This window comes from Ammospiza nelsoni, chromosome 3, assembly GCF_027579445.1.
Source record: "Ammospiza nelsoni isolate bAmmNel1 chromosome 3, bAmmNel1.pri, whole genome shotgun sequence".
Taxonomy (NCBI): Eukaryota; Metazoa; Chordata; class Aves; order Passeriformes; family Passerellidae; genus Ammospiza; species Ammospiza nelsoni.
The window spans coordinates 69,563,619-69,587,340 of record NC_080635.1 but is presented as its reverse complement, the minus strand read 5'-3'; the positions used below and the strand labels follow the sequence as shown (position 1 = coordinate 69,587,340).

General features: G+C 36.0%; 1 protein-coding gene across 1 annotated transcript in view; it reads left to right on the top strand.

Moving 5' to 3' along the window:
- The window catches only part of FIG4 (FIG4 phosphoinositide 5-phosphatase), a 49,186-nt gene that overhangs the window by 1,316 nt on the left and 24,148 nt on the right, over nt 1–23,722 (top strand). Inside the window, exons 2-14 of the mRNA XM_059469080.1 lie at nt 8,943–9,041; nt 9,254–9,377; nt 12,424–12,580; nt 13,838–13,888; nt 14,998–15,146; nt 17,059–17,187; nt 18,685–18,785; nt 19,267–19,429; nt 19,978–20,075; nt 21,019–21,152; nt 21,610–21,726; nt 22,120–22,165; nt 22,999–23,147. Coding sequence (XP_059325063.1) covers nt 8,943–9,041; nt 9,254–9,377; nt 12,424–12,580; nt 13,838–13,888; nt 14,998–15,146; nt 17,059–17,187; nt 18,685–18,785; nt 19,267–19,429; nt 19,978–20,075; nt 21,019–21,152; nt 21,610–21,726; nt 22,120–22,165; nt 22,999–23,147 — 1,517 coding nt within the window. The remainder of the gene's footprint in view (nt 1–8,942; nt 9,042–9,253; nt 9,378–12,423; nt 12,581–13,837; nt 13,889–14,997; nt 15,147–17,058; nt 17,188–18,684; nt 18,786–19,266; nt 19,430–19,977; nt 20,076–21,018; nt 21,153–21,609; nt 21,727–22,119; nt 22,166–22,998; nt 23,148–23,722) is intronic.

The window sequence follows — 23,722 nt, the reverse complement described above, 5'->3', positions numbered from 1 at the left end:
TTACTTTTTACATATGCCTAAATGAATTTTGAAAGCTACCTTATTTATCTTTCTCAGTGTTGCTGGTAAAGGCTATTTTTTCTTCTATTTTCAGCTAAATTATTGTTATGTGTGAGTAGGGCACTGGGCAAGTATGATTTCTGAATCAAGTCCTGTATTACTCACTTTAGTTTTTCTTGGCTCACAACTCATGCTGCATCTCAGTTAGCTGAGATTTGGCTTCCAGTGACTGGCATGTGTGGGTACCTGGCCTGCTTCTCTCTGCTGCTGAGACAACGTGCTGTGAGCAGGGCAGATATTGTGCTTTGGATTCTGTCAGCTATCTGCTGTTCTCTGGGCCTCTCCAGCTGATGCTGTTATTTCAGGATCACAGTCTTTTACATCTGGCCGGGGTAGCTCTGCCCGAATGGATGGGTTTGTTGTCCATGATGTGCTTTGTTCAGATTCAGTGAGGGGCAGGTCCAGCAGTCCTGATCACTCCAGGAGGCAAGATGGTTTTCATCAGCTGTGAAAGGCAATGGTTTGTGGATGAGCACGTGCTGTTTGAAATATCTCAGCTGAGCAAGGGCATTTCAAGCTGATATTTCGTTAACTTCTTATGAGTGATGAAAATGGAACTTTTTCCCTGTGTAAGGTTTTGTTCTTGCTTTTAAAAAGTAGAAATTGAAGCATTTTGTTGTTTGATATTCAAATTCTAGTGATTTTTTCAGAAGAAAAAATGCAATAGGAGTCATTTTGGTATGATTATTTGAAAAGACTTGCTGCACTTAAAAAATGCCTGGACTAAGGGGTGTTAGAAGGGACTTCCAGAGAATACCAAGTTGAGCCCCCTCCTCAAAGCAGCTTCAACAAGCATATTGCTCAGGATTGTGTGCAGCTAAGTTTTGAATACCTTCAAATATATTGATTTTACAGCCTCTGCAGACCTTTGGCAAGAGTTTGTGTCTCTTACCTACACTTTCCTGTTACATGGTTTTGGACAGCAGCAAGATGCTGCCAAAGCTTTCTGAAGGCTGAGCAAACCTAAACCCAGTTCTCAGCACACCCTGTGCTCTGTCATGTGGATCATCTGGAGAGCTCTCTGCTGGAATACTCTGCTGTATCAATGTCTGTCTTGTACTGGGGAGGCCAAAATTGGGCTTGTGGTTTGATCAGTCGCTGTTACAGCTCATCCAGTGTCATGTTGTGCTGCTGACAAACTTCTCCCCAAGGTGTCCCTCATGCCATCTCCTTTGCATAAGATCTCACAGTCATGGAGTTGCCAGCTGTGACAGTCACTTGTACAGCATAAGCATCATCCAAAAATAAGAATGAACAGCTTTCTCCTGTTTCAGGTGCTTTTCTGGTTTCCCTAAGGCCATAGACTTGCTAGATCCAGCATGTGGGATTTGGAGTTGTGTCAGATACAGGCTAACATGAGACTATATCCTAAGATTTCTGGTGCAAAGAAGGAATTATTTAAGTTGTCAGCAGTGGGAGAAACAATGATTTTTATTCTGGTCATTGAGCTTATTCCTGTAAAATCCCCGTGTTAAAGGAAGAGATGAAATGGATTAGGAAGTGGAAAAAGTGGAAATGGTTTACAGAGGGTTTCTTTATTTGGGTTTCTTTTTAGATAAAAATACAATAGTATTAGTGAAGTCAAAGAGGATAGGCTCTGCTCTGGTGGGGTTGTTGGAGTCAAATGAGAGACTGCAAGAGGTGAGGAGAACTGAATTCATGGTGTCAATTGAATTAACAGAGAGCAAAATTCTATATTTTCTATTAATGTTTATATTTAGGGTAGTTGCTGAAACCTACCTTTCCAGCTGATGCTTTGGGTCAATAAATGCCATGGAGGTGTTAACTGGAGCTCCTGCTTGTCCTAGGAAGTTGAAAGCTTGTTTAGAAGTAGTCAGAAAAATGAACTGAAGGTTTTATTCAGATCAATGCCAATTATCTTTCCTTTTATACCAATATTGATCACTGAAATGCACACCAGAGGGCACTAAAGATATTTGAGCTCTATGACTAATAAAAAACAAAAGACATTTTCCTCTCCTCTTCAGGAGAAAATGGAACTTTTGTGTTTTCCCCAGATGAAGCCCACCTGAAAGCTGTAGGTTAGTTCAATGAAATTATCCTTCCCCTGAGGCAATGTGACATTGAACAAGACAATTTGTGTTGTCTCTATAAAGTCATATCACTTGCCTATCTTTCAGGGTATTATGAGGCTTAATTAATAGTATTTTATTCTAGTCAGGTTCTTTTACAGTCTTCATCTCCACAATATCCAAATGACTTGCACAAGCTTATTAAGTAAAGTGACTGGCATAATTACCTGTAGGTATTTCTGCCCTTTATTCACCAGAGAAAACTATGGGCATTTGTTTTATTTTAGATGTTTTTTATTCTAATAGTAACAGTATAAAGATTTTTGTATTAAAAACTCCAGGGGTTGCATATTTAATGTTGAAGTTAGACTGTGGTCAATTTGGAGAAACTTCAATATGGAATATGATTTCACAGAAAAACCTATAGAATTTTTACTGAATTATGAAGTGCACTGATTTATATAGATGGGTATCTGACACATTCAAAAAATGTTGAAAGTAGTGAACAACCTTCTGGGCCACCATTAGCTATCATAATTTTCTATCTGGAGGTGGCTGTGAAATGTGCTCTCTCTGGAACAGTTTCACTAGCAGAAGACAGCTCCTTTCAGCTGACTCTCCTATTCCCCTGTATTGGCGTTCCAGGAGTGATGGTGATGTGGCAGAGCAGAGCATGGAATTGGGATGAGAGGAGGAATTTTGGGCAACTCAAGAAGTCACTTTCTATCTTGACACTTAACTGTCTTGCCATACTGCTGGATTTATGGCTATAAAATAGGGAAACTTGATCTACAGATGTATGTGGGCTCTGAGAACATTTATGAACAGGGCAGATAGCTGGTGGCATAGCAGTGATGAGAACACCACAGGTTTTGAAGGGTATTTTGAAGGATATGTTTTCAGGCAGAGGAAAACTAAAGTTCAAAAGTGAATGCATCCCACTTGATGTGAACGATGTACCTACAAATGGCTGCCTAAGTTCTGGCAACATGGGTTTTATTTCTTTTGTTCTGTGTTGTTCTGGGTGTCATATGATAACTAGAGCAACAGGAGAGAGATACACATACAGATTTGGTTTTGGTATGAATCCACCTTTCTGGATGGGAGGCTTGTGGATAAATGATCACAAATTGGTGTATTTAAAGGTAATGATTTTATGGGAAAAAAAAGGTATTTATTTTAATGTAAGAAAGGATGAATAAAAATAGGCACATTCTGTTACAGATTTTTATTACCAAAACTGAGCTTGTTATGGCCCTAAAAACTAAATAAATATTATCCTCTTTTAAAGTAGAAATTTACTTTGAATATGAATGTACTGGACAAGGGGTGAAGAGAAAGTGAGTAACAAGAATAAGGTTATGAAGAAGGGATCAATCAGTGTTGAGGTAAAAATAAATATACTAACCAGTGAAATTACTCTGAATATTTTCAAGTTGCTCATGTCAAGGGTAGTGCTGTGACTGGAAAATGACAAATGGAATATTTAATCCATTCTGAAGTCCTGCATATAGGAAAGTAATTGCAAATTCAGGCAAATGACATAAAACACAGCCTAGACTTAGGAAGATGCTGTCAGATTAACCTGGTTGTATTGCACATTTTAATCTAAAAATTAGATAACCTTATGTATTTAAATCAAATCCTCTATTGAGATGCAGTGCCACAAGGAAAATCTCTGCTATGGAAGGAAGAAACTTAGAAGAGAAATTAGTAGATAAATTAGTGTGGAGTGAATGAGGAATCATCTGATAGGGATGACTTTTTTTTCAAGTAATGTTTTTAGGACTGATGTACTTAAGCATTTTCATTAATGTTATTAGCTCAAAACAGGGACCAGATCAGATTAGTCTTTTAAGGTATTGTAAATAATTAGGATAATCAGAGCACAATAAAGCAAGAAATTATGGTGATGATTCTCAGGAGTAGATAAAAGGAATAATTTGAAGTATGATGGTGTACTATAAAAGTTCATGCACCTTACAGTAGATTACACACTAATGAAAGTTTACTGAGAGTTTATCAATTCAGAAGCAGTAGAGGAGAAGAAGGATCTGGGTGTTTTATCTGAAGGAGCAAGAGGGTTCAGCTGCTGCTGAACTACAGCTCTGAAAAAGAGAGATGTGGTTATTTGTGATATGGTCATTAATGAAAAATACTAATGTATCTCTAGAATAAAATCTTGTATGGTATATTGTACAGATTTACAGTCCATTTTCATCTAAGAAACAAGAATTCATTCATGTATAGGTCCATTGATGGTCCAGTGAGGTGACATTCACACTAGCAATGTCTTGAGAGGAGTAAAGGGACAGCAAGACTTCTTTAGTCTATTGAAGTGTGTGCTGGAAAGGCATCCAGTTACTTATTTTCCTGAAAGCATTCCAGCAGAAGAGATGCTAAAGAGCAAATAGGTATTTGGCTAAAGAAAAATGTATAGATAGATAATTAATAGATTTAATTTAGAATTAGAAGGGAGAATCTGGAGGAATCCTTCAATGGAGTAGCAAGAGAAAAGTCATGTTTGGAAGCAAAAAGCTTTGGTTGCCTTGGCACAAAAGGGATTCATGGAGTTCTGTGGCTTGTACAATGCAGAATGGGTACTCATTCCTACATGATCAGGGAGTGGTGCTTGGCAACATGTGTTCTTAAAATTTCTCCTGTTGAAGGATCTTCTTTTGAAGAGTTTCAACAGATTAAGGGAAGCAGATGGCTTTGCTTTTCCAGGTACCACTCTTTGTGCCTTATCATGTCTTCCTTTCTTCGTGTCATTCTGCCAGTTTCTACGAGAGATGAAAGACAGACACTTCCAGAATTACTCTAGGTCCTGTAGAAAGAAGGAGCAGAGTGGAGTTTTTACATTGAGGTGTAATTATACTATGATTCTATTTTAACTGTCAGTAAATTAGGTACCTTCTCCCCAGGTCAAGTTTGTTTTGCCTGTAATGGTAAATGTTAGGGGCCATCTTTCTGTCCTGGCCCATCACCTTTTCCATCTTATCTTCTGTGCCTGTCCTGTTGAGGAGGGGGAGTGAGAGAGCAGCTGTGTAGGGATCTGGAAGATGGCATGGTGAACCTGCTTCTCTCTGGGCTTTGTGTTTTTGGACACATCCATGGTCTCAATAGCTATCATTTGCAAGCTTTTTGTCTAAAATCATAACTGTTTTCTTAATGCTCTATGAAGATTTGAAAATTGACTGTATTAGTGCCCTGCTTATTTTTCAACTTGTAGTGTATTTTTGCACTTTTTCCCTCTGTGGATTAAGGTCTTTGTAGCTTTTTAACTGAGGATTGAAAAAGTTTTTTGCTGTGCTAGCATTTCTTAGTCATAATTAGTCTATACAAAGAAGTAAATCATAGTTATAGACTCAGATTTCAAAGAAGTAATCTTACAGAAAAAAAAAAAATAAGTAAGCAGAATGTTTGATTTCAGAACTATTACCCTGCCATTAAAAACCAACAAAAGCTTCTTTTAGAAGAAGCTGTTTTGCTTGCTTTGGCTGAATCAAAAGATTGATAAAAGATGGTGTAAAGCCTTTCAATTAGATTGCTTTGGTTAAAACTCAGTCCCAGGTGGAAATGACTAATGCTGTTCTATCTTGTGGTTGCTTAGTGATAATTGTGCAATAAATTAAGCTGCAGTCCAGCTCTTGTAGCTGCCTGGTGCGTTGCCATAGTTGGTAAAGTGTGCTTGTTAACAAATTTCAGCAAAGGCCAGGGGCACAGTAAACCTGGAAGCAGCATGGGTCACCTCAGGTGTGGTTGGAGGGATCTGGCCAGAGCAGGGTGAGGGAGCTGGCAGTTTCTGCTGCACTTCTGTTCTCTGGAAAAAGTACTTTGTTGGTCAAGGTTGCCTTTTTATCTAAATGCACTGGCTGTGCTGTGGAGTGGAATTGTTTGAGACACTTGGGAAATGCTTCAAATTATTCAGTTCAACTTAGTAATAAACAGAATGAAGTAATGAGGATAAGTACTCCAGAAAGGTTTCCATAGCTTTTGCTCTTTTTTTTATTGTAACAATTTCTGTTAATCAAAAGAGTTGTAAACACTTCAGCACATTTTAGCTTTGATTAATTTTACAATTATATTACAGCCATAGAAATTTATTTGTTGTTACATGCTCAGTGTTGTGTTGATTTGGTATTTTTCTTTATGATTTCCTAGTATTCATGTGATAGGAAATATAATTGCAGCACATATCACTGATACAGTTTTATTTGAGCTCTGTGTCATCCAGTAAGATAGACTGATTTATTCATTAGATGCATAAATTAGGTAGCAGAAACAGCTAATGCTGAGATGTCTTTTTTGTGTATTTTTTGCATCATTAGTTTTCATACGATCTTTGTTTTTCTTTCAGATCTTGAAGGTTGAATATGAGTGGGCATATCAGGCTGTTTTTCAAGTAATTCTGGGGTTGTTAGCCAGTCCTGAAAACTTCCCAAGCAGAGATCTAATTTTGGCTTCCTAGTTTTAAACACTAACCCATATTCAAAGTTATTGCAGATGTTTCCTTTATTACTTCCACAAGAATATCCTCTGACATGCAGTGGGTAACATGCCCATTTGCCAAAGATGAAGTAAGGCAGGCAATGAGAAATCTGAGTCCATTGATGCTCAGGTTTGATGCTGCTCTCAAGTGACCTTGTTTAATACATTACACAGTCTGGCTCTCCAGCTTAAACCCCTTAAATTAGTCTTTAAATGACTTCAGAGAGCCTGTTAAGTACCATTCATTATGGTAGTTACTTCCATGATCTGCAGGTACAATTACTCCTCGTGTAATCTAAGATTTTCTAAGCAGCAGCAGCAGCAGCACCTAATGCTGGCCCTGTAGCTGTGCACAGCCCTCTATTGCAGCTGCCAAGGTGATGTGAGTAATGCATTCCTCATAGCACTTCTTTGTTTTATTAGTTAATTAAAATGATAATGGAGAAGTATCCAGCTGAACTTCCTTAGAAATAGCATTTGCAACTCTATATCCATCTCTCTCACTCTCTCTCTCCCCCTCCCCGTGACTGCCATTAGGACAGCATCTTAGAGTTTTGCTCTTCTATTTATATTCAGTATTACTTGTTGGTAACCACAGGTGTCACTTTGGGAAGAAATTGCACTCATTTAGTGAGCTGGACATAGTGGGACATCACTGTGCTGTACTGCAGTATTATGGAATACTTAAAATTGTTTACCTTTAATTAACTAACAGTTTTCTGCAAATAAAGAAGCTGCACTCCTGAAATGCATACTAACTTCTCATCTGAGTATTACAAATGAATATATTTCCCTCTGCCCATTCACCTTTGCTCCATATGAAAAAGATGGTATAATGGCATGGTCAAAGCAAGTGTGTGTCTTGGTGGTTTGGTGTTTCTTGCTGATGGTGGGTGATAGCAGCAGAAGAGCTGTACCATTTGGTGCCATGCACTGTCCTTGTCATTTCTCTGCTGGGAAGCAAGAGCTTGGCACGAAGGGATCCCCTGCAGAGACTGGGGAGGCTGGGCTGTGCACTGCAGGACATCAGTCCTGAAAAAAACCCTATAGGAAACACTTTCCTGTGCCAAAGTGCTGCCTCCAAGGCTTCAGTGAGGGAGTATTGTGATGGTATATGAATTTGGGGGGCCTCCTTACTGTCATTCAGGAGTAAACAGCAAAATTTACCACTCAGTTACCACAGTAATGGCATTGTACAAGGTGGAGCTAGAAGCTGGTGGTGTTTCCTTTTATGACTTTTAAAGTTAAGTCATTTTTTTCCTGTTTAGAGCTTACTGTATGTCTATATCCTTTCGTGAATTCAAGGAAACTGAAGAGGTCTTTAAGTTCTTTTTTCAACTTAAATATTTTGAGAGTAAAGATGTTTCTTAATGTCTAATTGGTATAAATTATGAAATGGTGAGATTTATATGAATATGATTATTGATTTCTTTTCCCACATCTTAAGTCCATGTGACTGTTAAAGGCTGACTGCATAGATACACGTGAATTTGCCATGCTTTCCTACTAGGTTGAGCATTATTAACGAGTTCCACCTTGCTGTGATAGCACCACACTGATTAAATGAATTAGAAAAAATGAGAGCTTCTTTTAGCAAGTCAGTCCTGCAACCTGTGCTTATTGTTAATTCCTCTGAATGTAGAAATTAATTTATAGTTTAAATTCCTTACCAAAAAAATGGACATACTATATGTTTATCTGTGTTTATTCTTTCATATTTTAAATGTGAATTGCAGCTATTTTTTTTAAACAGTAGAATTATCAACCAGAAAAATCTATTTTTGTGGAATAACATTGTGGAGAAGAATATAATAGCAAATATAAATATAGAAGAAAACTTGCATTACTGAAGTACTTACAATTTGGCAGTGTTAGTATGGATCAGAAAAGACTAGTTGATAGAAATAGCAAAGGAGTACAATATTGCAACAGAAGTTTTAGATCATGAAAATTGAAAAACTCATGTATAAGCTTCTGCTAAATGTTACAGAGCAAGTGAAAACACAGTAATGGCTGGGGGAGGGTGGGGTTGGACAGTACCTGGTTTAAGTTACAGTTTGTCTTCTCTAAACAGGGTTTAACCTTTGATTTTAATTTTTTTTCCTGTTTGTAAAAAGGAGAGAAAGAGGTCTTTTAAGTTGTAGAGGTTGCTTGTATACAAATATACCTCCTAAGATACTGGTGTCTAAAACAGTTTATTAATAGTCCATGTGGAATATTGCATATTTGATGTTAGTAGTAGTGGATTTAGTCTAGGCAGAATGTAAACGGCAGTGCTGATGTCTTAAGTTACACTGGGTTTTGTTGCTTTATCTTGTATGATATTCTGATTTGTCTTCTTGGTTTTCTTTTGTGTAGAGGTATTTTCTGGTTGGAAGTAATCCTGCAGAAACCAAATACCGTGTTTTGAAAATAGATCGCACTGAACCAAAGGATTTGGTTGTGATTGATGATAAGGTAAGTGCCTGTGTATTTTGTTGCTTGGCTTTTGTCCCATTGTTTCAAATAATACTGGTTGCTTGTTGGAAACCCTGAAATAGGAAACAAAGAACGTAGAGCAGGCCTTTGGTTTATTGTATATTTCACCGGTTAAGCAAAATTTTTTGTTCTCTGACATGAAATAACATTTAGCTACAAAACAGTGACTTCTGTGACTTTTTCTTTTCAAGCATGTTTATACACAACAAGAGGTGAGGGAACTTCTGGGTCGTTTAGACCTGGGGAACAGAACCAAGATGGGGCAGAAGGGCTCTTCTGGGTTATCTCGAGCTGTGTCTGCTTTTGGTATAGTAGGTGAGTGTTTTAATTGATTTTATAAAAGCTTTTGTTTTCCTGGGAGGTGAGGCTTATTGCGTCATGTTGTATATCTTTCTGTCTCCCCTGATTTTATTTATTTATGAAACTAAAGAGGATTTAGAAATCTGTTGTGCTCAAAGATAAGTACGTTTCTGTGTATTTTTTGAGAACAGGTGGTCAGTACAGGACTGAAAGTTGTGCTGTCATTAATCTTTTCTTTGTCACTAAGGGACAGATCTAGGAAATAGCCAAACTCTTGAAACTTGGTTGAAGATCTTACCAAACTCAGCTGATCTTAGAATACAAGTCATGTGGAACCTGGCTCCTGAATTCCAGATCTCACAGAATGCTTTTTAAAAAGAAAATGAAAGTCAACATTCTTTATTAGGCTATATTACTTTATCACACACTATTCAGAAAGATAACATTTCAGTTTGGTTAACTTTTTGCAGTGACATATTTAAAGATTTCTTTTTCATGTTTAAACAAGTATAACTGACTGGTATGTCAGCTGAATTTTAAAATGCTGCTCAGCTGTCCATAATCCTCAAGCATTGCTTCAAGGATTTAATAACTTCTAACTTCATCTGAAAGTCACCACTTTCCTGCCTAATGTCTGATACCGTGGTCAGTACATTGATGGCTGATGTCTCTAAAATAAATGTTAATACGTGCTGTGACAGCCCTCAAGAATACTTTGTGGTTTATTAGAGTCAACATATACGTGGATATCTAAAGCCAAAGCTGCAAAGTGGAGAATGCAATTACTTTAAAGGATGCTTCCAAATTTTGCAATCAAAACATAATAAAATACTATTCTAATCCAAAGTGGATTAGATAATAAATAATAAAATACTATTCTAATCCAAAGTGGCAAATTAAGCAAACTTTATTCTTCATTCTTTTTGCCTTTGAAGCATTTTGGAACTCATCAGTGCATCCAGCTTTTCAGAAATTCCTCAGATGATGTTTATGTTTCTTACTGATTTAAGAGTATTCATAATATGGATAAACCTAAAGGAGCTTGTAACAGGGTTGCAGCACTGGGTTTTTTGCACAAGCTGTCAGTGCTTACTGTCTAAATATTTGATAAATATTTGGTTGAAAAGTGGTTGCAGTCAGTTAAAATTTTGCATCCCAATTGTATGCCTGTTTATACATACTGCTCATAACAGGAGAGTGTCTGTTCTGTAGCTGCACAAATGTATTGGCTAACAGATATGGTATATGTATTTCTAGATGACTCTTTAGAAGTAACAGACTCTCTTATCAGAATTATATACTTCCAAATTACATGATTCAGACCATATCCGTATAAACATGTAATTTGAAGGAATGCAACTGGTTGTTTATTTCTGCCTCCTGGCTCAGGTCAGAAGAACAGGGCTATTTTTCCTAAAATTGTAAAGACCAGCTTTGTTCTGTCCTTTAGTTATTTCATTAACCAAATGCAGTACATTCAGTGCACTCAGAATGGGGGTGCTGATAGATTGAGTTCTGGTTTACTGTGTAGTGTTTAAAAGTGGAAATTGCTTTTTAAGGGAGGGAACCAGGCCAGGGAGAAAGGCTCAGTTCCTTGTCAGACTTTCTATAATGTCTGGTGAAATTCAAAGGACAGAGACTGTTCACATAAGTGATTTTAGTACCTGGAGGATACAGGAAGAAGTGTGACTACTATTTAACAACTGCAATTCAATAGCCTGCTTCAAATGGAAGGTTTGTTTCTTATTGTCAGCAGGGCCTCCTGTCTTTGTGCAGGTGAGAGCATTTTTCCAAGGGGGGCTAATAAGGAGGAAGAAAAGATTGCAGTTCATTCGATCACGTTGCAGCCTCCAGCAGTGACAGGGAGGAAAATGTGTGCTCTCCTCATCCTTCTTCTTTACTTTGTACTGCAAAGCTAAAAGAACTGAGTGTAAATACAAGTAAAACTATGAATTGTGAGGGTCCATTTGTATCATATCATCATCATCATCTTCTTCATCATCATCATCACCTCCCTCCCCAATTTAATCTATTGGTTTATAGTACCAGTAAATAGTAGTGAGTGAGTTTCAAGCTCTCAGCAATTTATCAGAGCAGCTACATCCAATAATGTAATTTACTACTTATTAAAGCATATTACTGCTATATTATACTGTATTTGTACCACATTTGAGTTCAGAGGTTTTTATGTCTTTCTATTTTTTATTTGAATTTCTACATTTGTGTTATATTTAAAGGCTTGTTACATTTTTTCCCAATCATATATAATAGAAGTATGCAAAAGAGCCACTCCATGGCTATGCTCTGCAGGGAATGAGGGTGGAGGCTTCAGAAGCCATCTTTTTATAGGCAATAAAACCAGACACTACCTGTTCTACCTTCTTAGCCTTCTGTGTTTCACCAGGGTCAAGTGTTGATGTCTGAGAGAGGAAACACGAAAAAAAGGACTACCCCTGACACTCTGAATGGCTCTGATTTGGGGGAAATGCTGCTCTAGTCAAGGAATTCAGTTCCAGGAATTCAGTTAAGGAGAGAGAGCACAAAGATGTTTTACCCACAACTCCTTTCGCTGTTCTGTGTCCCTCCCCAGCAGAGAGTACATGAACCTGAAAAGAAAATTGGAGTCTGGGATTCTTCCTTACCGTAGAACATTAACCTTTAGTATCTGAAGTAAATAGAGTGTGTCTCACTCTGAACAATGAGAGTCCTGTCAAAAGCAAATACAAGTATGTTAAGTAGATAGAAACATAGTCCAAATTTTCAGTGTCCTAACTCTGCTACCAAGTATTAAAAATACCCACAGTGGGAAGGGAAATAAGAAAAAACTATGTATTTTATTGATTAATGGGAGTGAATTTTAAGAGTCCGTATATATATATATATATATATATATATATATATGTGTGTGTGTGTGTGTGTGTGTGTGTGTGTGCATATAACATTCAGGAACAAATAAAAATTCTTTGAAATCTTGAGACAATCCTGATACTGTTTTGCTAAATATATTTTATCAAATAAACACAAATATGCCACTAAAAGCATTGTAATACTGTTTTAACAGGTTTTGTCAGGTTTTTAGAAGGCTATTACATTGTGTTAATAACAAAAAGAAGAAAAATGGCAGATATTGGAGGTCATGCAATATATAAAATAGAAGATACAAATATGATCTACATTCCAAATGACTCTGTAAGAATCAGTCATCCTGATGAGGCCAGGTAAATAATGCTGGTAATTAGTGTGTACTTTTTGAATATTTTCTGAACAATGTTGAATTGCAACTGGGAACTTTGGTCATGGGTTTTTTGTATTAATATGTCATTCAAGCCATTTTTTCTTGTTGTTTGGAAAATAGACTACAAGTTCCATGGCGTCTAGCCTGGAGAGTAAATACAGCTGTCATAATCTAGAGTTTATTATCCACATCTCCATGTCACAGCTAAGTTTAGCAAATCTGCACCCAGAAGTGTCAAATGTAAACATTGTTCCTGCGAGGGCAATGTAATGCTAATATTGGTTTGTACGATTTGGGGCACTGTTCTTTATTTAGTAGCTTTTGCATGATGTTAATCTCACCTGAAGAGATCTTTTGTGCCCTTCAAGAGGTGCTGAATAGATTATTAAATGATTCTGTGCTGTCAGCATCTTGTGAATGTTGCAGTTGTAAAGGGTGGTGAAAAGATTCACTGGTAAGTTGAACAGCTTCTTTCTTTTCAGGGACTTTTTTAGGAAGAGAGAAGTTTAAGCCTTTGTTTTTATCAGGGTAGGGTGACTTTGCTTCTATGAAATAGCAGGCAACTGGTATCAGTAAACTGTAATCAGTCTGTACGAAGTGTGAATAGTCAAAAAGTGATGATTTATGATAAATTGATGTCAGGTAAAGAACCAAGCCTGTTTTAAATATTAAAAAAGCTTCCACTTTAAGGTGGGATTGATCCCAGACCTCAGTCTCTCCTCTTAGGGTGCAGCAGACCATGTTACCTAACCTACATATTTATGGTGTCTGACATTGTATTATTCATAGACAATGTCATAGTTTCTTCTGGGAATTTGCAAGGCTATGACAGATTTTACTAGATATTTCTTTTCTTGTTCATTTATTTGAGAGTAATGGAAAAATTTTATTTCTTGTGTAGTATTTTTGAGAGTTTTCTTTTTTAAGTCCTGAAAAATGTAATGTGCATAAGCGGAAAATAGAACCGCAACTTCACAACTGTGTAAAGAAACAGAGTATGTGTATGAGTAGATATTAGTTTTGTTTTCTTTAAAAAAAGGGTATTTTATTTATTTAATCCATATTCTGACATTCTAGTTTAACTACCTGTCAAAACAATTACAGTAAGATAGGATGGGAACATAGGGAAAAAAATATGAATATTTACGTGTAATTTCTTTTCTGTGATCCTCTGAATGACATCTTATAGTCTGTCTTGTTAAAATAATAATTTTTCCTCCAACTTGAATTATTTTGCTAGGTATCTGAGAATCTTTCAAAATGTGGACCTTTCTAGCAACTTCTATTTTAGGTAGGTATAAGTTATTATTCCTTTAAAAAAATGTGCACTTACACTTGCTAGGAGATTATAGGTTTTGTTTTTGACACCCAAGACTTTTAGGTTGATATTCTGGAGAAATAAGACACATGATCATGCTGCTTGTACATTTGCATCTGTGTATTTTGAACCTGCTTTCTCCTTTAATCAATTGGCTAGGAATTTAGTCTCCATTAGCTTAAGAAATATAGAACTATTAATGGCATGGAAAAAAGTAGACACTGAAACTACTGTTTCCACTGACTGTTCAGCCTTGCCAGATTATGCAGAAGTTCTTTCTTTGGAAAAGTATTAGGTTTCAGGGGAGGTTGCTTGTCTTGTTATTTATTCTTTGTTGATCCCATTTTCCATAAATATAGCTTTGCCTTGACTCAGGAGCAAAGGCAGAGAAATAGATCCTCATTTAAGATACACCCTACATGGGTTATGTCTTTCATAGGGTTTTTTAGTCATTGCATTTCTCTTGTTTATTGTTTCATGAATGCCATACCTAAGACAAGTTTCTGTGTCCCAGCTACTATTAAGTGAGATTTTTGGGACAGCACAAAAATGGGAGAAATGTGGTGGTAAACCTACCTGGCAGCAGTGGAAGAAGACTTGAAGACTTTCAAAAAAAAAAAAAAAAACCAAAAAACCCTAAAACATCCCTCTTGCAGTCACCAAAAGGTTTGTCAGTCTAGAAGATGCTTCCTCTTGGAAAATGAAGGCTTTCACAGCTGGATCTGTGAAGATAAAACCTACCCAAGTTTTATGTGTGGTTCATGCGTTGGCACGTGAAAGATTTTTTTCAGTGTAAAACTTGAGTTTTTCTTCCATGCAAATATATGTTCAGTTTTCAGTTAAAAGAAGATTATAAACACTTTTTCAGTTTTTGTAAACTGTAAATAGTTTCTGTGTTTGTAAAGCTTCTTTTGGAAATCATTTGTATCATTTGCCATTATAGAATGAGGATCTGTGTTTCTTGTTCAGAAGTCTTGTCTATAAAATAGTACTGTGTTAAATATAAGTATGGGTGGAAAGTAAGGGCTTTCAGAAAATTCTTCTGCATCTACAATTATTAATAAATGTTAAATGTCTATCAGTTACAGCTACGATCTATCTCACTCCCTTCAGTATAATCTTACTGTCCTGAGAATGCCACTTGAGATATTAAAAACTGAAACAACCCAGACCCGACAAGAGAGTTTTGATATATTTGAAGATGAAGGACTTTCAACACAGGGCGGAAGTGGTAAGAAATCTTATCTAGTTAAACTGATATTGTTGGACATGAGTGCATTTAACCTATGTTCCACTTAGGTTTGCTTTTGAGAAACATTCACGTCTTCTGTTGTTGGTCAGTAGTGTTAACAGTTGTGAGTTAATAAAAGATTTTGTGAAGTGCCAAATACATTTCAATGTGAACACTGATTTCTAGAGGTCTCTAGTCATTGTTTTAAGTTACGTTGCAATTGGGGAAGATGACTGAGCATGCTGACATTTTCCAGCAATTGATTACTCAACTGACTTCTGAGTCTCCCAACAGGAATGAGTTACAAAGAGAGTGGGAAGCAATAACCGATTAAGTACCATTTTTTGGTTTTATATTGGAGAATACTGACAACAGAGGAACTGTATGAAGTTAGCATTCTCTTACTGTAGTAACCCCTGTCAAGAAATGTAAGAAAAATTACTCATTTTGGTTGGAAAGTTCAGCCTTCAGTTCGGATCTAATGTATTCATAAGAGTATAAAGATGAACAGCCAGAGAGAAAAACTATTTTCTCTCCCTTTTTCTTCATGAACACACACCCAGAGTAATTTTCTCCTGAAATTCTTAATATTGGATTTTATTCTGTTGAATGAAACCCTCATGCCCCCAGGAAAAAGATATTAGTAACATGTTCATGTATATCAAGACACTAGCAACTGGTTATCAAATACTACAATATCAGAAAGGACCATAAGGAATGAAGAGAGCAATAATTCCTCTTCTGCAAAGACTCTAATCTGGAGGATCCCTCAGGACTCCTTACAAAAGCACTATCTCTTCTATGTCATTGTCATTGTAAAAACAATCAGAAATTAAGATGCCCTAACCTTGACCCCATCAGCACTGTGTGCTGCTCACCTATATAATCATAGAATATGTGTAACAAATAGCCACCTTGTCATTTAAAAATAAATTCTCACCAAAGTAATGCCACTAGTAGTAAGAAAGAGGAAAAATTTCTGGCTAAGTGCTTGTGACCAGCTTCTGCTGACTGTCTAAACTCCATCATGAAAATATTTTGTTTACATCAGTTTTCCCTGGGCTTACAGTAGGTTGGGTCTAGGTGGCAATAGTTTGTTCAACAGCTGCATTTTCACCTGCAATCTGTGAGAAGAACTCCATTTTCCTACAGCAGAACATTTGACTTCTGTAGTTTTCTGCTATAGTTGGCATTCATACTGCTAGAATATAATTTGTCCGGTCAGAAACTTCATTTGAAAAAAGTGTGGAAAACAATATAGGCAATAGAATTCTTGTCCTCTTTCTTCGAAGTTTCAGATTTATTCAATTCCCTCTACTACCTTTCAATGACAGTTGTCACATCTTGATCCTGATATTTGAAAGAGAAGAAGATTTTGATTCCAGATATATCAGAAACAGAATTGTAATTTGTAGGTCTACAATAGCTGTGTTTCTTCGTGTTAGTGCAAATTAGGAAAACTGTTGTATTGTGTGAAAAAGGATTGATGTTCGTGATCTTGCAGAACCTTGTAGGTGATTAGAGGTGACCTAGAATTGAGAAGCTTATAAAGTCCTTCTGTATGGAGGAATTCAACTGGAATTCACAACTTTATTTCCCTTGTTATCAAATCCCTTGATGCTGCTCTATAGAGATCTTTTTAATACTGAAGTATATCAGTAACTTCTGCATGAAGGCACTCAATCACAGCAGTGACTGGCAACTCTAGAAAAACTGCAAATCCTCATAAAAGCTGTATAAAACTTCATGTGCCTGGAATTATCTGTGTTTGGCAAACCTCAAGGATGCAATTAAGTGCTACACTGAGTTGCAGTCAAGGGAAAATCCAAACAAAGATCCAGTGTCCTGGATTTTAAAGCAGGTGTGTTTGTTTCTTAATTGCTAATGCATTTTCACTGCAACAACTTCCTAGGTGTATTTGGGATTTGCAGTAAGCCTTACGAGAAGTACGTGTGGAACGCCAAGCTTCTGGAAGCAGTCAGAAGTGCTGTTCATCGTGACTGGCTGCTGTATATTATTCATGGATTCTGTGGGCAATCAAGTATCCTTCTACTGTTGTAATGAATTTTGGTGTATCAATTTTGAAAAAACCCAGTTTGAGCATTGAATTATGTCTTTGTCCTATAAATACCATTCAATTTTATACTTATTGTTTAGCTTTTATTTTCATGACTTTCTAAGTAAGAATTATAGTTATTGTAAGAGATCCTATCACAGGTAGACTGCATTTTCAGTGAGTCTCTGTTAATAAGTGTGGGGCTTAGTAGTGAAGAACTTGAGAGGATTTTTTGGCTCAGCTGTATTTTTTCACAGATGTTTCAGGAAAGGAAGAAAAGCTAAGCAGAGCTGAATTGCTGACTGATCTGGTTTCAGCTGTGTTTAAACCATGACATTGCCATAGAAATGCTCTCCTACTAATCTTCTCTAAAATGTTTTTTAGTTACTGAGATTTGCAGAAATTCTTGTATTTACTGTCTTTCTGTTGAACACGATGATGGAACTTCAGCCCTGCTATGTGAAGAGCACTAGGACGTGTGAAAGTCTCTTTTCTTGACTATATACTATTTTAAATGGTTAAAAGGGTCTATGTACATTGTAGCAGAAGAAGCAAAAGTCCAAATGCATATCAGAGTCCAAAGAAATGTCAGGTTATGTGTTAAGAATTTAGTATATTACAAAGACACTGTTTTTTATTCACCAACACTATCATGTTAGCTTAAAATTTCTAGGGAAGCAAAACCAATTATGATGTTAACATTAGTGGTGTCTCCAAAATTTGATTTTGCTTTTTTATGTTTGTAGGACTGTTGGTCATTGGCTTACTCCTCAGAAAAACAGCTAGATCTGCTTTTATATACCACTATTTCATTTGTGGTCTTACTTAATCAAAGCTGGATCTGACCACCAACATTATGCCTGCAGCTGCAGGAGTGAGCAAATATCTTCTTAACTCTTTCTTGTGCCTCTCTAACACTGAGGAAACAGTGGTAGTCACACTAGGCTCTGATTCTGTTTGGTTTTAGTAAAATGGAAAAAGACTGTAAAAAAGCCATCACTGCATCAATAGCGTGTTTGCCTCTGGGTTTCAGTTATTTTACTCAAGTGGTTGCAAATTTGTATATTTTTCCAAACAAATAATTAGAGGGTAACCAATACACTTCATCTGGAAATGAAGCTCCCAAGTTTTAATCCCAGTATTCACAAAAGCAGCATTTGCAGTGCTAGGTGTCTCTTGTATCCATTTCACCTCCATTGTCATTTTATGAAATAGAAATTCTGCTTCTCTTCTGTAGGCTCTGAAAAGTGGGTGATGTATTGCAATGTATTTGCTTTTCAGAGTTCTTAAAACAGATTGTTGGAAAGGGCAATGTTCTCTTCCAGTTGCAAAATAAGTCTGGAAGTGATACCACTATTAAGGTGATTTTAGTAAATCACATCTATCAGTTTCATACACTTTTGTTAGACCTTATTTTTGCATGAACAAAGTAAGTGAACAAAACATTGCATGTGACAGGTAAACCTTAACTTCTCTTTCAAGAACTGTTAATATATGGCCGCCCTGTATATGTCACTCTGATAGCCAGAAGATCAAGCAAATTTGCTGGAACACGTTTTCTGAAACGAGGAGCAAACTGTGAGGTAAATCAAATATGATTTCAGGGGTTGTTTCCTCCTGTCCCTCCCCAGTATGAAAGCTTGAACTTGACTGACTGAAGAGCTGAAATAGTTTGGAGGGTTGTTAAGGGTTTGGCTGTAAATTATGCTATTAGATGATATTATAACAGCTATCATTGCATTTTTCGTTGGCATAATAAAATTGTTCCTAAAATAATAAATATAATAGTTCTAAATTGTTTAGATTTTTTACCACTTGTTTTTTTGGCACTTGTTTTGGTTTTTTACACGTAGAGATAATGTTATTTCCAAACTGAGGGAAGAAATAAAAAATTGGTAATATTCATTAGGGACAAATGGGAATTTAACCTTCAGTGTTGCTCTCACTACTGTGGTTCAGTGTCTCACAGTTTAACTGTGCTCTGTTTGTATTGATCAATTCTCTGTACTGCATGCGGCTTTGAATGTCATGTCTACATCATTTGTGTATTTCTGTTTGGTTTAGGGAGATGTTGCTAATGAAGTGGAAACTGAACAAATACTTTATGATGCTTCAGTTATGTCATTTTCTGCGGGGAGTTATTCTTCCTATGTTCAGGTTCGAGGGTCTGTCCCTCTGTACTGGTCTCAAGATATTTCAACTATGATGCCTAAACCACCTATAACACGTGTGTACAAATTATTCTTTGTGATAGATTATGGTTAGTGCTGTGTCCTAAAGGAACATCTGAGAGAATAAGTGAAAACCGAATTTGCAAAAATGAGCAAATTGTCTGTTCACTTGTGCTTTGTGAAGCCATAATTCAAAGTAAAAAATTATGGAAAAAATCTCCATCTTAGACTTCACATTCAGAAATTAAATAGGAAATGTTTCTGTTTGAAGATGTGAGCTTTCTTTGTATTACTTTGTGTGTGAAGTTAGTTACATTTATCTTAGTATTGTGGATAAAATATTAAACCTGTTGAAAATGGTGGAAAATATCTGGGCTGAGATTAATGGCGCCAAAATAATTGTTCTGTATAAGTATTTAATGAAAATTTAAGAAGCTGCCTGCAATTCAACAAAGGGAATATTTTTTTAACAGCGTTTACATGAAAAGAGGGGAAAGTATTTAAAAGTATTTACCAGAGAATTAATGCATCTTTTGTGTAGAGTACTATTAAGGGGAAATTCTACAGCTCATTTATTATCATCTTCAATTTATGCTTGTTTCAGTGGACCAAGCAGATCCTTATGCACACGTTGCTGCTCTTCACTTTGACCAAATGCTTCAGAGATTTGGCTCTCCCATTATTATATTGAATCTTGTGAAGGTACAATATTTTGAATGAGTTGTATGTGTTTGATTTTTAATATTAAGCTTCTTTCTGTAGAGTCACTGCATAATTTTGGCTATGTTCTAAAACTAATATTAGCTTACAAGTGAAATATTTTTTTCATAATTATTATTATTATTATTATAAAAATAAAATATTTTTTTCTCATCCTACAGGATATAGTACATAACTTTCCTTCCACTACAGCCTTCAAAAATGAAATTTCCCATGTTTAGAGATTTCTTACAGTAATCTTTCACTGTTCTTTTCAGGTTTTTTCTGTTACCCGTTAGATCTAAGTCCAAATAAATTTATAATTAAATTTAAATTAACACTGATAACTACTGAAATAGTATGGTTCTATTCAAAGCACGATTGGAACTAGGTGATCTTAAGGTCTGTTCTAGCCCAGACCATTCTGTGGTTCTGTGAAAATAAATGTTATATTCAGGCAATGGCAACACAGTTCTGATTTTCAAAAATAATTGCAAGACTGGGAGATGGGAGCTGTTGTTTGCCATCTCCTGCCAGTAATGGAGAAGAATTTCCCTTTGTCCTCCTGTATTCCACAAGAGAATGGAATGCTTCCCTTTTACCCTGTGTTTTTTCTTCTCTTTTGTGGTTGTCCATTTCATCTACATAGCCACTTTTATTTCTGTGTTTTCTTCTTTACACTTACAGCATACCATTTTTCAGCCAATGATTATGCACAGTTGAAACAGGTGACTTTTACTACTAATAACAAATGATTGTTAAAAACCTAGAATGTTCAGATTTTTCTATCTTTTCTGTTCTTATTTTAATTATACTATTTATGGAGACCTGCCTGCTGTTGCTACAGCTTCCACTTTTGATTTCCATTATATATGCATACGTGTATGGGTTATATGCAGTTGTTAATGAAAATTTTGATGTTAAATTCCTTTTCTTTTTGCTAAAGGAACGTGAAAAAAGAAAGCATGAAAGGATTCTCAGTGAAGAACTTGTTGCTGCTGTGACATATCTCAACCAGTTCTTACCCCCAGAGCATGCAATTATATATATACCCTGGGATATGGCCAAATACACTAAAAGGTAGAAGTAGTATTTTCTATACTAGTGCTTGTAACTGAAATGCACATATGGAAGCAAATGTTACTGAACAAAACAGCAGCTTCCAAACAAAACAAGGAAATGTGATTTAGGATGATCATACATCCTTTTCTGCCTCATTCATATTTTTGAATCACAGAAAGTTTGGTAGAAAAAAATCTGTATGATGTAAAAATAAAGGAGTTTTAGGTTTTTTATGTCTTCTGCTTCTAGTTTATATAATGTTTTTATCAAAAAGAAGCAAAATTGCTTAGACATATTCAGTCTTTCTGTCCTGTAGAATCTAAGAGAACTATAAGCATAATTACAGTTGAATGAATCAAGCTGTGATATGGGCCTGTTTTTAAATAATTTTTGTTATGGAAAAAGCTTATATGTAGTGAGACTTTTTTTAGTATTAATATATTTTGACTATCTCTTTTTTTTCCTCTCTCCTCAGCAAACTTTGCAATGTCCTTGACAGACTGAATGTGATTGCAGAAAGTGTAGTGAAAAAGACTGGGTTTTTTGTAAATCGACCAGATTCCTACTGCAGTATCTTGCGTCCAGATGAAAAGTACCTATAATTTATTTGATGCATAATGAATAGCACCTATTCCTTTGAAAGCTGTTTGGAATTTCTATGTTTAATAAATTATTTGTTATTTTAAGACTGACTAATTTAGAAATTACCAAGTGACTTCTTTTGAGGATTACTAATAAGATAATTGTCATCTAAATGTTACCGAGTCTGTTGTTAACCAGTGGATTTTATGGTTTTATAAATACAAAATATAAAACTTTTTTTTTTTTTAATAGAAACTGTATTTGCTTAGACTGCTGCAGATGAAGTCTCTGAAGTTGCTGAAAATTCAGAAGTAACGATTTGTCACTGAGCAGATCAATACCTGATAGGATCTGTTATTTTATGAAATCATTTGAAAGTCATTTTGTTTTGTTTCTTTTTCAGGTGGAATGAACTGGGAGGTTGTGTTGTTTCCACTGGTCGCTTGCAGGTACTAAAATATACTTCTTTAGTTCATAGTGATGTAGGTCAGCACTTCCAAAGAACAGTGAATCATTTCACTTGAATGCCTGATTGGTGACTCACAGACTGCTCTTAAATTGATATTTATAGTATATATTATTATGGCTGTCATTCCTAGAAATCTAATTGGGAATTAGGGCCTTAAGTTCTTGCATGGTACCCCCAAACCTTGTGGTGTTGGAATTGTATCTTTGCTGGACTTAGTCTGAGAAATGCTTATATTTTAAACTGGTTTCCATTACTGTTCAGTCTGTAGTGTTATCAGTGCTGTGAAAGTTAAACCAGCAGCATTTTAGCACTGTGTCATAAAATGTTCTACAGAAGCAGTGAGGAATAAGCACATACTTACCCCTGATAACATATTCATAGACATGAACATGGGCTACTGACATTTGCACCTGTGCTGAATATTCGGTACATTGTTACAGTTTCCAGCACTAAAAGAAAATAAAACTCGAAACATGTCTTCCTTTAAGGTCAGAAAAGTACTGACTAAACTTGAAACCATACAATATCAAATTTACACCTGAATGTTAGGGTTACATACTCTGAACACAGGGCATATTAAGATTTGACTTGCCACTCATAATTTTGTGTTTCTTATAAGTTAGAGAGCATGTGACCATTCCTGTACTAGCTGATAACTGGGATATGTTTGTTGAGGGCAGATAAACAGCAGAGCAGATACAATTTGACATAATTTGAGATTTAATAAGAGTTAGCTAGTATCAAAAAAGTAATAATCATGACTGTAGTAATTTGTTGGTTAAGATAAATCTTTTATTTGGGTTGCTTCACCAGACTGGAGTCCTTCGAACCAACTGTGTGGACTGTTTAGATCGCACTAACACAGCCCAGTTTATGGTGGGGAAATGTGCTTTGGCCTACCAGTTGTATTCATTGGGACTGATTGATAAACCAAATTTACAATTTGATACAGATGCTGTAAGGTAAGATAGATTAAAAGAGTGTGTCATGATTTTGAGTCAAGAGATTATGGAGAATTATGTCCATGTAGAAGAAGCATACAGTTATGTCTGCTGGAATGATTTCATGTTTATTTGTCCACGTTTAAAACATCTTTGGTATTTGAAATCATGAGAAAATCCTGCCATGCTGAAAGTTCGATCTTCTGGAAAAGAATATTAATCAGTCTTATGATATAAATGCTTGACTTCATTCTTTTTATATGCCTAAACTTAAAGAGATGTGTTTTCCCTTGAAATAATTTAAGAAAACCTCTGCCCCAGTCTTTTACACTTGTTTCAATTGCTTGAGGCAAAATGCTGACTGAGAGTGAGAACTGAAGTAAATACATACTTTCATGGAGAAGGCCAAACTGTACATAAGTACATCTTACCTTGCTATTTCCTACTTTTTCTTTGGGAAGATTTCGTAGTTTTTGATTTATTGAAGAAAAGTTTTTCAGCAAAATTGTTCTTTCAGATCAGGTGTCAATGATATTTATACAAGCATCCTCAAACTCTTTATGAAAACCCAGCATTTGTATTGAAATGCTTTGGGG